The following is a 16,057-nucleotide window of genomic DNA, read 5'->3' as shown; positions in this document are numbered from 1 at the left end:
GTATTTATATCTCTCTCTCCAATTACCTCTTAATTGATCTTCCTTTAATGCACTAAAGAATAATTGATTGGCACTCTATATTATATTTAATAAAGGGCAATGTCATCCTTTTTTGATTAATATAATAGATATGGTAATGCAAGTTAACTAGAGGATATTGGATATCTGTGAATATTTTATTACAAATATTCCCTGTTTATTTAAAGACAGGGATGAACATAAAAAAGTGGCAAAAGTCAAGCTCCTAACCACATATAATACTTACAAAAGACATTATCAATTTGATGTTACCATTTAGAGAGTCACAGCTCATATGACCACACAACGCTCATTTTTGAGACTTCATTAATACTCACCCCCCATAAAAAAAAAAGAATATTTTCAAATCCGTCACCTCACAGATGTTGCAAACGGACTCTTTTTTCACACTGATTCCTTCGCTAATTAGGAAATATTTCTTTCAACCCATCAAGCTAAATGAAAAATAAATGACACCAAAAATCTGCTCAGCTTCAAAGAGGCGGTGGTGAAAAAAGTAAGAGGTTGAGAAGTCTAGAAAGACCCGACTTGTTAAAATGAGCGTGGACTGTCAAGTGAATGAAGGTTGCCAAATCTTTGTGAATTCGTTTTTAATACTCTGGTAATAAATGTCAAAGCACCTGCACCTCAAATCCACACATAATGTGGCTGACGATGACAGATTCCCCGACATGTCGAGTCCCCTACGCTGGGATAGTCTTTAATGCGCTGGTCCTTTTTTCCTTTTTTGCATGTGTGTGTTTTGTTGGGAAGTGACGGAAGGTTTAATCAAGAAAGCAGGCAATTCATCAATCCTGAAGGAGCTGGTGCTACGAGCCTGACAGAGCGCACATGGTTTTAGCCCAGCTCAAACCTGGCCAGCTGTCAACATCCACACACATATATGCGCATATGCGTGCATGCGGACTCCCCAACGATTAAGGTAAATCCAGCAGTCTGTTCAAAACCCCACATTTGCTCCTCAGGTCAACTCAATTAATGGAGAAATCCAAACAATATAATGCATTATTATATTGTATAATATACAGTATATATATATATATATATATATATATATATATATATATATATATATACACTAATAATAAATATATATATATATATATATATATATATATATAATTATTAGTGCTGTCAAACGATTAAAATATTTAATCGCGATTAATCGCATTAATGTCGTAGTTAACTTGCGATGCATCACACATTTTTATCAATTCTAAATGTCTCTTGATTTCTTTTTCTCACATTATTTTTTTGCATTTTAATGCTCTTATCAACATGGAAAAGTGGATCGGCTTGCTTTGTGCAAATGTTTTTTTTTTTTTTTATTGAAAACAACATTGGCATATACTGTGTTCAATTTCACACTAACATTCTTACTTGGAGCTAATAATCTCTCACACAATGTAACACTATCTATCAAGGTAAAAAAGGTAAAAAGGTAAAAGAAATACTGACAAGGTCCTGATATTGACGAGGAGGCGGAGAATTCGCATCAGCTGTGTGCGTGTGTGTGTGTGTGTGTGTGTGCTTGTCCATCATCAAGTGGTATTTCAGACTGCACGTGCTGGGATCGCAATGATGATAGCTCAGTTCACAACGACAAAACACACAGATCACTTTGGTCTTGTCAATTGAACCATTTGGCAACTTTTTAGAAAAGCAAAGTTTAAGGTGTCGTGCCTGTTGTTTTGTGTCCGGTCTAGCTAGATCTGCTTGCGCTTTGCGCTATGGGTTTCATAGTGTAGTGCCGCACATTCCGCATCCTGTTGCAAAAGCATGTGAAAAAAACTACAAAGTTTGAAAGACCGTTAATCGCGAGATAAAAACGACTTTAAAAATGGGTTTGCGTTAACGCCGTTAATAACGCGTTTAACTGACAGCCCTAATATATACTGTATATATATGTAAAACTAAATAAATAATGCATAATTTTATAGAAAATATATCCAATATTAATCCATTAATATCTAATATATCCATTGGATACACATTGGAACGTTGTTGCTGTTCACGGTCAGGGACTATTTTTTTCCAGCGGATGGAAGCCTTTTAGTGATTTTACTTCATGAAAGTTGCACTAATACATATTTTTTTTTTTACTTTACTATTTTTATTGTGAGTATTTTTATTTTTAAGGTACTCGAGGCAAGTGCTGTATCTTGAAAAAGTAGCGGCAGAAGGGGCCGTTACTCCGCTTCGCTTCTTGCCGAACAACGCCCTTCACATATACAATAAATAAATAATGTAATAGATCTAACCTTAATGTAGTTTTAGAATTAAATACTGTTAAATTTTTTAAGCCTTATTGCATTATGCTAGTGTCATGTGTGTTACCATGATGGTCTTGTTACCGCCTGTTTTTGGTGGTTGTCAGTGTATTACAAAGATACAAAACAGACTTCAATATGTTTTATATATTAACATTATATCAGTTAATGAAGTAGTTTTTATTTATTTCTTTTTATTTACTGTGTATTTAAAGGGTAAGTTCCCCCAAAAATGAAACATCTGTCATTTATTACTCACCCTCATATCGTTCCAAACCCGTAAGACCTTTGTTCATCAAATTAAGATATTTTTTGATCAAATTTATGCAGTGGGGCTCAGAAAGCTTGCTGATTTCATCAAAAATATAAAGAACAAAGGTCTTACAGGTTTGGAACGACATCAGGGTGAGTAATCAATGACAGAATATTCATTTTTGGGTGAACTATCCCTTTAAATTAAATCTGTAAAACCTAAAATGTTGCCACCATATTTTAGATTTCTGGCAACCACAGCAACCGTTGCTTCCCCCCCCACTGAATTTATTTTGAGTGCATATACACACGTACATTCTAATTTATTATTATGTGTCTTATTTATGTATAAGATATGAGCCAAAAATAAAATCTACTTCATCAGAGCTGCAGCAGAAACGTGGATTCACATTCCCTCTCTACTATCTCCATTCAATAAAAATACCCAGATATCCACTCTATAACTAGACCACATACTGAACTGCTGCTGAGCTCGTCTGTGAACATAGTTACTGACGGTTACAGAGACGTTGCTAAAGGAGGATCAATAGAACACACTACTTGTGGTGACAGAGTGATGATTGGTGGCAGAGCATGTGTCTGCCTGTCAGTCAAATGGCATTACCATGGCGACATGGAGGCAGAATGCATCAGCCTTCATGCTGACAGAACCTTTCCTTTCTCTTTGGCCTCACTTGAGAACAAGTCAATCTGCTGTCACTTTAACCACGGCAAAGGTAAGTGGCAGAGTTTAATGTGTCAGTCACTTATTTTAACCACTGAAACCTTGATATGATCCGCGTGCCTATAATCATGCAATTACAGTATGCATAAAATCTATATATGGCTGACTGAAATCTAATCTTTGAGGCTGTGTTAAAATCAAAGATGTAAAAAACAACAACAACAAAAACTAATTATGAGCGTAAAAAGTTGACGATTTCGTCTGAGAGCCCAATTCGTCAGTCGTCCTGACGTAACGTTGAACGTGACAGGCTGAAAGGAAACAAAAAGTGTTTCTGTAGAGAATCTCCGATTGTACCTTTAAAAAATATTTTGAAGAGGCACGAGGAAATTTGTCTGATCCGTGACGAGATCGCAGACAACAGCGCAAAGTTGATTCTGTGCTAAATTGATCTAATATTTAATGTTTTTTTAAAATGTTGTAAATTTATGTAGCAAATGAGAATTGATAAAATTTATATCTATATTTTGATACAAAGGTCTTGTTATTCATTTTCAGTTTTGTTTAAACTAAATAAAGCAACAGTTTTTTTAATAACGGAAGCATATGTAAAAGTATGGTGATTGGGGTTAAGACGCAATAATTACCATAAGAAATAGCCGATTAACTTTTCCATTTCTTCGGATATATCATATATCACGTTGGGTGTCCATCTTAGAGATAATCACCATATTTATAATGAAAACAAAATATTTAAAAATACGAAATTAATCATATCATTTAATAAAAACATGTATTTGTTACTACTATAAAGCTTTATTAAATTATTACGGGATCTCTTCAATTCTTTCAGAATCTTTACTTTTTTTAAATGATCTTTTTTTCTGTATTTTTAAAACAAACATATTTGAATGACAGTATATTTATTGAACAAATTTGAATCCTTTTATAAATCAAAATAAACCAAAAATAGTGCAAATTTTGCTAAAGTGCTTGTTTTGAACAAGTATTAACTTCGACATTATGTAAAACAATATTAATTTGTGACTTTTTCCCCATGCTGGTGAGCTTTTTACCCCTCGTGTGATGTAAAGGCCCCGTCGCCAACAGAGGTTTAAACAAACCACTTTTATGATTTATTTTCACACAAAATCTGTTGCTCCATCAATGTTCAATATTTTTTTTTTTTTAAAACAATCTGCAATCATAAACTATGGCAGTAGAGAAAAGCACAATTTTCTAAGGGTGTGCCTTTAGACCTGTTGTACACTTTATTACAAAAAATAATAATAACTAAAAAAACAGCACATAAGAAATATCGATAACACTTAAAGCCTTAATGTATACTAGATTATATATATTATATGTTTTACTAAATAATTGAAACCAAAGTTAAAATGCATTATAATATGTGCAAATTCATTGTTACATCTGAGATTTGTCATGTGCTTTAATGCAAAGGCGTAACATGAGTATAATAATATATTATAACTGTGGTTACAATTATTCATGAGACAAAACAATGCATTATAAAGTGAATTACAAGGCATTATTCATTGAATAAAAATACTGCATTATATATAAAGGTGTTACCGAAATATCTGTGGCTCGTAAATTCACACCTCAGGTGTAACCAAATGTTTCTTTCAGACCTGAATGTACCTCAGTACTGAAATATCTTTCTCTGTACTATAGATAAGCTCATCCTCACCACATGGTGTCTCTCTCCAGCCAGAAAAAAAAGCACACGAGCATGCCTTCACAGCCAAAAACTCAGTTATATTTTGGACCTAAAAGACAGATCTACAGGACGGTGGTGGTCAGGTGGATTTACACAAATCTCATTCCCATAATGTTTGGATAGAAGTGCACACATCGTGGCGTGACTGTGTAATTTTCCCCTAAACGTTAGTAATGGTACCAGGGGTGTTGCAAAAGTTTATTCAAGACAATAGAAGGTTGTGTAGTGTATACTCTGACACAACAGTGTTGACAAAATGTTGAACTCTCCAGATAAGATAAGTTACATTGTAAAGGGACTGACCTGATTTAGTGTATACGTTGTAGATTTGGTGTTCATAATCTGGCCTGACGATGTTCTTTTTAGTTGGACTGGCCGGAGACTCTGGGAATCGTCTAGGAAGAGAGGCAAAACTCATAAGAATGTGCAAAGACAGGAAATAATTAATATATAATTTCACTGTCATGTAAAGATTTTAGGAGATATCACACACAGCAAACCTTTTCATTCTAGAATTTCAGTGTTCATTGATATAACTCTTTATTTGCACATGCTGCCTGGAGAATTATGAGGGAATTATGCGAATCAGGAAACAACGCAAACACATCCTGCAAAATCTGTCATGAATGCAATTTACACCGTGCAGTTCAAAGTGTCTACAAAGTGCCAAGTTGTGAATGATGCATCAAACTGCTGAGATCTGGCATACTTTACTGGGGCTGTACAATCTCACTGCGATCCACACCTTCATCAGCTCTTTACAAACTTCTTAAAGCTCTTAAAGAGCAGGAATATAAATGTAATAGGAATCTTTGATGGAATCTCCGTCTTTAACTACTGTGAATCACCGACTTCAACTGATCATTAACCTCCCATTTTCTCTCCCTCCCAGTCTGTGGCTTTTAGGTGCCTGTGAGTGGTTGTCATGGAGTCATGGCAATAAGAAGAGTTTCCTAAGCCAGGATGCTCTAAGACACACACACGTTTGGTTTTCCACATTTATGGAGATTTTCCATAGACATGATTTGTTTTATACTGTACAAACTGCATATTCTATCTTCAAACCCTAACAACCTTGATATCACAGATTTCGGATATTGCCATATGTGTGGGGACATTTTGTCCCAATAACATAGATTTTATCATAATTCCTTAGGCATAATGCGTTTTACACTGTACAAACTGTATATTCTATCCCCTTTAACTAATCCTAGACCTAAACCTACCCATCACAAAAGAAATTCTGCATTTTTATATATTTAATAAAAAAATTGTTTTGTTTTTTTGGGGTTTTGAATTACAAGGACATTGCCATGTCCTAATGTAGGGGGTGTGGCCTGAACCCGGAATACACTGAAATATTAGGATTTTGTATCCTCATAATGTAGGTCAGTATGTGCACACACACACACACACACACACACACACACACACACACACACACACACGCACAGAGAGAGAGAGATCAACAACAGCAGCAGCCCAGAAACAGTCCTAAAACTCAGTTAAAACTCACTCTCTCTCTCACACACACACACACACACACACATCGCATCAGTCCAAGGAGGGTGTCTGTGGTTGAGGTCATTAGCGTCACCCTGCATGGACAGCTAAAATGTTGGACTTACTTTTCCTTGGAGTATGACACTGGATTCCTTTTATATCATAGGAGTGCTGATGAATCTAATAATTTTGTAGTAATGCTAAAAAGATTTTGCAAACCAAAGTATATGATCAAAATCCAACCAATAATTTACAATAATGAAATATGATTAATATAATTATATAAATAGCTGTGTTATATAAATAATATATGATTAATATAATTATATAAATAATATATATTATATAAAAGTATATAGTGGTGGTAGTAATTAGTATTACTATTATTTATAAAATAAAAATAATTAATTTTATAATAAATTCTAGAATTTAAATACGCAAAATTTAGTTGTAAACTGAACAAAAACTACTTCTACTACATTTATACTTATTAAAAATAATACAAATTCGAATAACACTTGCATAAACAAAAGAAGCCTCTGATGATTTCACGTCAAACTGCTTAACCATATGAAAGTTTTGGGGAAGAGCAAAAATAGCATGCGCTGCACTTCATGGACAGTTTGAACTTGCTCTCCTCATCAATCAGGCGCTGGTGAATTACACTCTCTGACTCACTCACGGGAATCAATAAATTCAGTGCCTCGCTGCCTGAGTCTCTCTGCATCAGGAGCGCTGCATAATTCTGCTTTAGACATGCTTTGAAGACCAAATGAGCATCTCCAACAGGTTACAGGATGCATCAGATGCATTAAAGTCAGACCAAGTCATGTTTGGAAGAAGATTAGGAGCAAAGTGACACTGCCAAGGGGAGTAAGATGTCATTTAGGCGGCGGGAGAATCCAGAGTTTGAGAGTAAGTTAGGAAGGTAAGTGCAGAAGTGGATGTTGGAAAAGCTTCTGAAATGTGATATCAATGCAAAGCAGGAGTTGCCTAGATGTTGAAAATGGAGGACGGCTATTTCTGAAATAAATAGATGAAATAAGTGCTCGGGCCGGGCAAAGGATCCAAATGCAAATCGAGTTGGTTATTTGGTTGTAGAAATCTGCTATGCAAAGGCGAACTCCAAATTAGAAAAGCAGTCATATATCCATTCTGGAAGCACTTTTAGTCAAGCGCTGTCCACCAGAGATCAACTGTACATATTCATCCGAATAAATGAATGGTAATTGTGGGTCACACCAGCTCATGAGTAAACTGAAGACAGGTCTGCCCTGAGTGGCTACTCTGCATTTCTATCAGGTGTGATGAGATAAATAAATGCAGTAATTTCTATCAGAGGCAATAAAACATGCTTCCTGACAGCCTGTGGTATTTATGAACTGAAGCCTGCAACTCAGATTTATTTCTCTCGATGGGGCCGACTTCTCCCTGTTCATCTGCATCAGCATTTGCCCGTGTTCAATTCGGCCCAATGGTGAATTTTTAAAAGGTTGGCATCAATCTTGTGGAACCGATTGCCACATTTAATGAAGACTTCCTTTCGTTTGCAAAGGTTGACTCGAACGCAGGGGGGAGAGAAAGCCGGGGACATGGCTCTACGCGCATCCAGACATTTCACAAACAGCCATAAACTGAAAGGAGATGGTCCGGATGCTCTTTCGTCAAAACTGGCCTCAACTACCCCAGTCACTGGAGCAAGGCAAAACAATAGCGAATAATACAGAAAATGGAAATTAGATAGATTCAGTGAAAAGCCTGTTTACGACACACAAATCTATTTGGACGTAAAACATCACCGATTTGATAAGGTCAAAATTGAGATAAGAGTTGGTCTTTAGAAAAGTGACCGTCTTAAGATAATCTAACATCTTGTATGTTCGGAATGCAGTATTTATTATATAGAGCGACTCATTGTGCCAGTGTCAAGCACTTTTTGTCTCTGTGCCGCCCGCCTCTCAAAAAGTGAAATAAAATATATGCTTGAACCAATATAAGTTGCGGGAGCGAGCGTTTCCAATCTTCAGAGCTGTCAAACAGTGTAACCATACTCAATCCCAATTCTTTGCTTTTAACATTTTAGGGTACATTGGGTTTGGGTAGCATATGGCATATCAATTACACATCTAATTCTTAAAATATAAACATGGCTACATGATCAACGGCAGCGCGAGGCTTGCATTACGTCGGCCACTGGAGTTTTGAGTACAATTAATCATCATTCAAACCCATCGGAGCCACAGTGACACAAATCTCAATTTTGAATATCTAAATATACCTCCCAGAATTAAAACAGGACTGGGATTAAGATGTAAACAATTGCAACATTTAGCTCGTACAGAACAACATACGTCAAAAAGAAAGAGAGAAAGCCTCAAACGGATTCCGTATCTCAAGACATTTTAGACGTTCAACATGCTCCACTTAGATCTACGGATGACGCCGAGGCAAAGAAAGATCAGACAGACGAAGGTCTCGAGGCACAAACTCAGAGGACAGTTGATGGTTGATTCCTAATAAGGCCAATTGGAAGACAAGTGGACACAAAGACAAGCGCTCAAGAATATCACAATGCCTAGGAGGAGGAAGAAGCTTGACTTGGGATGAAGGACTGGACAAATTAGAGGAGACAGGCACATACGAGGGGTGTAGGTAGACTAAAAGAAGCTAACACTAATGATGAAACGGAGCCCAATTCCATGTACTTTAAAACTGTTGCACGAACCAAAAGAGTTGCCACAGTGTTTACAGGCAAGGCAAAATTACAGCCCGGAAAATTTCAAGGAGCCTCGTAAAAGGAGCCAATTAGTCAGAGTAATCTCAATATCAAAAGCCCAATCCCACATGCTGGAATCTCCACGGGTGGCTGATGAGAAACTCAAGAAGGCATCGACGTAGAAGCGGAAGCACGAGTCCGTCTCGGGGAGGAGACGTCTAGAACATCTGTCACACTGTGGACAAATTTGCCAAAGCCTTCGGTGAGGCAAAGACTGGGATAAAAAACTATATATAAAAATAATACAGCGCGAGTGAGAGGAATCTGGAAGCCGGTGTTTTGACACTCATCCGAGATCCTCGATGACAACACCTCAGCGCTCGCTCCGAGCAGGCAGCCCACACAACCTACGGCTTGTAGACAGCTGCTTTCTGCAGTGGCGGCTTTCCCGCTTGTCATTACCCCACTTAAAGTTCCATGTCAGGTGTGGGGAAGGAAGAATCTTGAAGAATTCCGTAGCGGAATATGGGAGTGTAGAATCTCTAAAGAGCCACAGATCTTTGCTGATGATTCTATTGTTTGTGGCACTGCTCAGTTTGAGCTTACTTGATGTCTATGGAAATTTGCACACTTTTTAGGGCTTTCCGGGAAAGGGTACACAGAAAAGTGTCTGGGAAACACATTTGAGGATGGTGTCACAACAGATCTCGTACAAGCCCTGCCTTCCCTGAGAACTGGTGGATCAGCCATTGTTTGGAGAGCAGATGTTGAGTAGGTGACATGGAGGTCACTGAAACCAACAAAGAGCGGAAACATTGACACCCGTCCATCAGTGTGCTACTCTAATGCTGCATAGAGTACATGCATTATTATGATTTATTTTTGTTATATTATAACTTTATTTTGTTGTTTTTTTTCTTGAGATCCCAACTTTAATTCCTGTAATTTTGCCAATAGGTAAACTATCTAAAATAAAATCAACATTTACTTTTGGTTTGGTGGCACTTGTATCACACAAATTAAATGGTTAACTTTTAAGGTTATCCTGTGACGTATATGTTGGTACCAAACGCCTCAGACCACGTAGACCTAAAATACAACACTTAATTTGATGCAATATGTCTTTTATTTCTTAAAGTGAAAGATCCCTGATCTAGATTTAAAACTTTTTTGAAGTATTTATTTATTTTAAAGTTCCAAACTTCCAAATTTGCCTGACCTCCAATAGTGAATCAGTGGAGTGAATCATGGGACGTCATAAAAACATCTTCCTGCTCATAATGGGGAATATGCTTGACCTTTACATTTATAGTGTTCGGCTTTTGTATATAAAAACTTTCCCTGCCTTACTGTATATTGCCCTATCATTCAGAGAGAAATGCCTGAAACCTTGATTCTATGAAGAAAAAGAGAAACCGAAATATTAACACAAGGCAACTTTATGTTCTCCGTCAATCCAGAGGTCAGATTCCAGAGCGAGAGATGACAGTTTTATAAGGACGACAAATGGCAGCAAAGATGGGAGAAGAAGATCTGTTGTAGACTTTAAAAAGCTCACCCTGAAGAACAACAACCCTAAAATCTATGGTTCTGGAACTGGATTAAACGGGCCTAGTTTGAATGAAATGTGGGGGTCACAAACTTGACACCAGGCGATTTGATGCCAGATACAGTATTCACGGTGCAATGCTAACACCTAAAACGTAAGTAGACTATCAGTAAAAATAAAATGTTGCATATGTAATGTACATATAAGCATTTAATCTCCAAGACAAAGTGGAGAAATGGAAGGAAAAAAAATAGATTCATGGAAATGCTTTGAATTTTCAATATAGGCAGCAAGGGAAACTGAGATTTGAACTTTTTACTCAGTAGTCTGCAATCACAGTGATTAGTGTCCTTGTAGCCTGAGGCAAAAAGGTTTATTTGCAGAACCACCAGCATTCAAAGTTAAAGGGCGGGTCATTAAACATTTATTCCTTATTGACTATGCTTAAAAACTGTAAAAGGCATTTAAATTTGACGGCGTCTTAAAAGAGTCATACAAACAGTAAACATTGATGGGCCCACAAGAGTTTGTGTGAAATGAGGCAAGAACAGCATCCAACCTTGTAATGCGACATGAATGCAGGCTTCCTATTCTAAAGCCTGTATTTTGCCATTTTTGACAACATGTTCAGATACCTTTAATAACATTTTTGGTTACATCACAGAGGGAAAATAACATTTTATTTTAAATAAATTAAAGTAAATCAAATAAAAAAAAAATCTTGGTGACCTATATTTGATGAACTATACAAAAGACATATTTTTAATGACCTTTAGCTTACTTCGGTCTCATTTACTACTATAATTATTAAGTAGAGTACAATGCAGGCTAGCTTTTCTTGAAACTTTCCATTGACAGTTCCAATTATAAGCTTTATGTTGCTATGATGTAAACGAAGGGCAAAGTGTTACCCCCGCTAGTCTGCTAACTAACATTACAGTATTGAGGTAGTGCTTACTTTAGCTTTTGTAAATTCTTGATTTCTTAAGACTGTTTCCGTCCACTTAGGAAAATTATCCATGATTTTGTAATCGATTGCTGTTTGCATTACCATAGTTTTCTGAAAAAAATATGATTGCATGGTGGATATAGCATTGTATCTATAAGAAAATATATATTTTTGGACTAGAAGTGAGTGGTGTTTAACTTTCAGAAGAACAATAAATTACCTCAAAGCTAATGGACATACACTAAAAGCCACAAAAGTGTTATTCTTTAGGAAATACATTTAGCTCAAGTGGAAGCAAGCCGGAAAACATCTTGAATAAAGCACTTGGTTACCTCTTGTGCCTCTTAACTAAGTTCTTTTTCACAGATTCACATATTGTGGTTGGACATTCACACAGACGTAAGAGCATAAAATGTAATAACACCAAAGTGCACAGTCTGTGATCACAGCAGGTATCGGAGTGGGGAGGCGTGGATCCACGCTTGGAGGTACAATTTATTCTTCTCCAACTTGAAAAGTGGCTTCAAAAGAGTGAAGAATTAACAGGGTGAGACGGAAGTGTGTGAAAAGTGTGGGACTGGATGTAGGATGACTCAGAGACATCAAACGTTTCTCTCCTAGCTGGCCCTTCCAAGAAAAAAAAAAACACACAGCACAAAAGGCTTTATTCAAGCCACGAAATCACGGTAGGTTTCAGAGGTCGGTCTTGAGCAAAGGTTCAAAGAGCAAAACTTCAAAAAATATTTCAAGTGGACCCCACTGCAAAATCGTATGCTCATCACGGGATAAAAACAACCAATGATCACAGAGAATGTAAGCGAGAATTGGCCCAAGTCAGATTCAATGCCATATTTTATTTGAAGTGGACAAAACTGAAGGAAAAAAGATAAAGTTCTTTAAATGTTGTACAGTACTGTTGGGTACCTGTGTGTTTGGTCATTCACCTGAAAATACACTGTTTTGTTCACTGAAGTTTGTAGAAACATATTTTCTATTCCAAAATCAAGCAAGATTACTACATAGGCAGCATTTTAAGGCATCAGAGTAAATACCAAAGCAAATAATGTGTTGGTAAGAAAGTATTTTTTTTATTTTTTATTTTGAAAGATTGTATTTATGAGTTAAGAAGTGTGACATTTTCTAAATTATCTTTGTTTTGTTTTTTACACATTGCATGTTGCACGTTGCATGTACAAAATACAATCATATTGTACAATTACAATCAAATATATTAGAATTCAGTTTAAAGCACTTTCATAATTTAAAAAGCAAAAACATACCGGATATGCATTCTTTATTTATAATTTTTTAAGTTTTTTTTTTGTTTTTGTTTTTTGTAGAAAAGGTACATCACCATCTTGCTCGACCAAAATATTTGACTGACTTCACAAACATGGCTGTATAAGACTTTTGCAACTTGTACAACAAACTTGCCAGGAGGTTTGAGTGTACTTGAGGGCACTTTGAAAGAAATAATGCACAGCTTTTTAAGAATAAATAAAAATAAAGATACATTTAAAAATGGCAGAGATGATTATTATGAATAATATACTGAACATACTGAAAAGTATCAAGAGTTTCATAAATACCAAATATTTGTGCTATGTATTTATGGTTCATTAATTATGGCATACTGTTATGTTCATTGGTATCACACACTGAGAGCTTAGCAACCAGCTAACAACAAAATGTATGTTGTAAGGATGTTAGATGACTAGGTCTTGGAATAGAGATAATGAGTTGTTGGCTGACTGTCCAACAACTATAACTTCCGAAGTAGGAAACACTAACCAGATTATATTATCTCTCAAATCCCCAAGCACTGAACTGGTTTTGAAATATAAAGTGGCTAAAGCATGCAGAAATAGAATTCCATCAAAGCTTCATGTGCGCTGGCCCTAACTACAGTGCCAGGACCCTCATTGCCTTCTGGCATGCTTAAATCCAGCACTTTCAGTTGGCACCATCCATATGCCCCCTCCAAGCAACCATTGGAGGGGAACAGTGATTGTATATTTACTATTTACAGAGGAAAAACCCCTCTACTTCCTGCTCATAAATAATTGACATGTTTGAGTTGGATGAGGTACAAAGTCACACTCCCTCTCTATCTTCTTCCCATCAGGCTGTGTGTTTATGTGCATGGCTGCTGGGCAGACTGTGTGTTTGTGTTGTGTATAAGAGCAGACAACAGACTGAGCTCTCCTCATGGCATTCTCTCTTCACCTCGTGGCGTTTTTGTCTCAGCTGAACTTCAGGTTATCAATAGAAACACACTCTTGTGCTGCATTCTGTTCAACTCGAAAAAGTGGAACTTCCAACTTCCTACATATATAGTAACTTCATTTTACAGGCTGTTGGAATATCCCACATCCGATGAGCCCAATGACAATAAATAATTTTAGGAATATCCTATTAAAATAGGCTTTATAGTATATGCATTCTTACCTGACGACATCAAGAGCAGTCTTAGAGGAAGAGGAGGCTTTGTGTGTCGTCTCCTGTGACTTAGTGACTTTTCCCAGCTGATACCAAATCCCCAAACTGTTCAGCTCTCTGTGGACAAACCCAGCTGGTTTCAATTTTAAGAACATTTAACTTGTTGCATTGTTACTTAACCTAGTTCAAGTTCACTTGCATTTGGGTCCTTTTGTCTAGATACAATGTGTAATGTTATGTTTATGTTGTGTATCTAGGATATCTGATTAAACTTGTGTGTGTGTGTCATAGAACGGGCTTCATTTTACTGGTGTTCATTCACTCTTCAGCTTCACCACATGCAACTATTCCTTTAAGATGCTTCTTTTTTTTCCAAAATAAGTGTTTTAATTAAAATATTTTCATTTTCGCCACACCCCAAGTACTCAAGTACTCGTTTTTGATCTATCAGTACTCAAAATGAAAAATTAACAAAAATTCCCATCTCTAATTCAAATATTAACATGTGTAAGACACATCAGGGGTGGCTTTAAAAGCTGTTGGAAAAGCAGCACAAGTAAAGCAAGTGCCCAAAATGCCCGAAGCAGGCCGCAGGCACTGAGGGGCACTAGAGGAAACAAAAAAATAAATAAATAAAAAAAGACATACCAGAAGAACAATCTACTTCAGTCAAAAAAAAAAGACGATTCAGACAGCATAATAAACATGGCTCCAGGATATTTACTTTGGTACTTTTTTCCCCTTAGAGGAAACAGTGACCAAAAAATCTTCATCAAACACACAAATAATTCTCAGAAAACATGTCATGTTTGTGAAATAACTCGATTTATCCAAATATATCATATCTTACCCTATAAATGTATAATTAGCAAGGCTGTGCTTTGATTTCCCCTGTATAACCACATCGCATACAGCCGTATCGGTGCTGTTCCTGGGGACCAACTTCACACACAGCCTCTCCTTCTTCAAAGCCTGCTCCTCTGAGAGAGAAAGAGATTTAAGAGTCATAACATAAACAGCCCTAATTATGTCTTTCATTTATCAGCAGTCTAACTACATTTACACCAGTTCAAATGTAACTTTTTATGCCACAGACACATAGACTCATAACTAAAACCTACATTACGCAAACATATCGACGACTGACCTATTTGTCCTTGGGAAGCCTTATAAACAATGACACAACAATCTAACAACATATTACATATATATAAACTACCTATTTCCTAAAAGTTTATTCAGACAGACAAGCTAAATATATCTATGCATTAATATTTGAACACCTTATAAATGCAACGTATATGTGCCTTCAGCCTCAAAACATCATATAAGTATATGAACGCCCTTTATAATTGCATAAAAATGTCTTTGGGGGCTAGAGGGGCATCTTCAGTGTCAAGTGTGTAAGAAGGATATAAGGGGCTTGACTGAGAGTGAAATGGCAATATAGTGGCTGAGGCATCTATTAAACATGGTTTTACTACAATAAAGTGGCACATTAAAACCAGCGTCCAATGAGACTCCATCTTATTTTTAGTCATTCCTCCAGAACCTGCTACCAGACTCGGCCATATTACTCCTGAGCCCATCCCATTCGTTTTGAGGAGGCACCAGGGCGAGGGCCGTGTAAATGCAATAATAATGAAAATAATAAACATGCTGCCCTCACTCCCAATGCCAAAATAATATTGCGGCGTTCTCAAAGGCGCGGTGAGAGGAGAAGAGAGAAGAAGACGAGAAGGGGAGAAATACATAGCACTCAAAAAGCACTAAAGCATCAAGGGAATGCATTTCATTAATATTAGATAACCACCATCCACTCCCGCTCTGCACAAATAAATACATAAATAAATAAGCACATCATAAAGAAAAGCTGGGTTCTGGCAGAGATAAACAATGACTCATCGGTTCTCC

At 36.7% G+C, this 16,057-nt stretch overlaps 1 protein-coding gene across 6 annotated transcripts in view; it reads right to left on the bottom strand.

The window, feature by feature from the left end:
- mvb12bb (multivesicular body subunit 12Bb) overlaps positions 1-16,057 on the bottom strand; it is a 136,242-nt gene that overhangs the window by 46,280 nt on the left and 73,905 nt on the right. For all 6 annotated transcript variants that reach the window (XR_016146495.1, XM_039681121.2, XM_039681095.2 and 3 more), the window contains 3 exons: positions 14,994-15,123; positions 14,153-14,260; positions 5,291-5,382 (listed from right to left, as the gene is read on the bottom strand). Coding sequence is in view for 5 of the 6 variants with exons in the window: in XM_039681121.2 (XP_039537055.1) it covers positions 5,291-5,382; positions 14,153-14,260; positions 14,994-15,123 (330 nt within the window). In the remaining variant the exon portion in view is untranslated. The remainder of the gene's footprint in view (positions 1-5,290; positions 5,383-14,152; positions 14,261-14,993; positions 15,124-16,057) is intronic.

This window comes from Pimephales promelas, chromosome 14 (genome assembly GCF_988280905.1).
Source record: "Pimephales promelas chromosome 14, fPimPro1.hap1.1, whole genome shotgun sequence".
Taxonomy (NCBI): domain Eukaryota; kingdom Metazoa; phylum Chordata; class Actinopteri; order Cypriniformes; family Leuciscidae; genus Pimephales; species Pimephales promelas.
The sequence above is the reverse complement of the archived record's forward strand: the minus strand, read 5'-3'. Positions and strand labels throughout refer to the sequence as shown.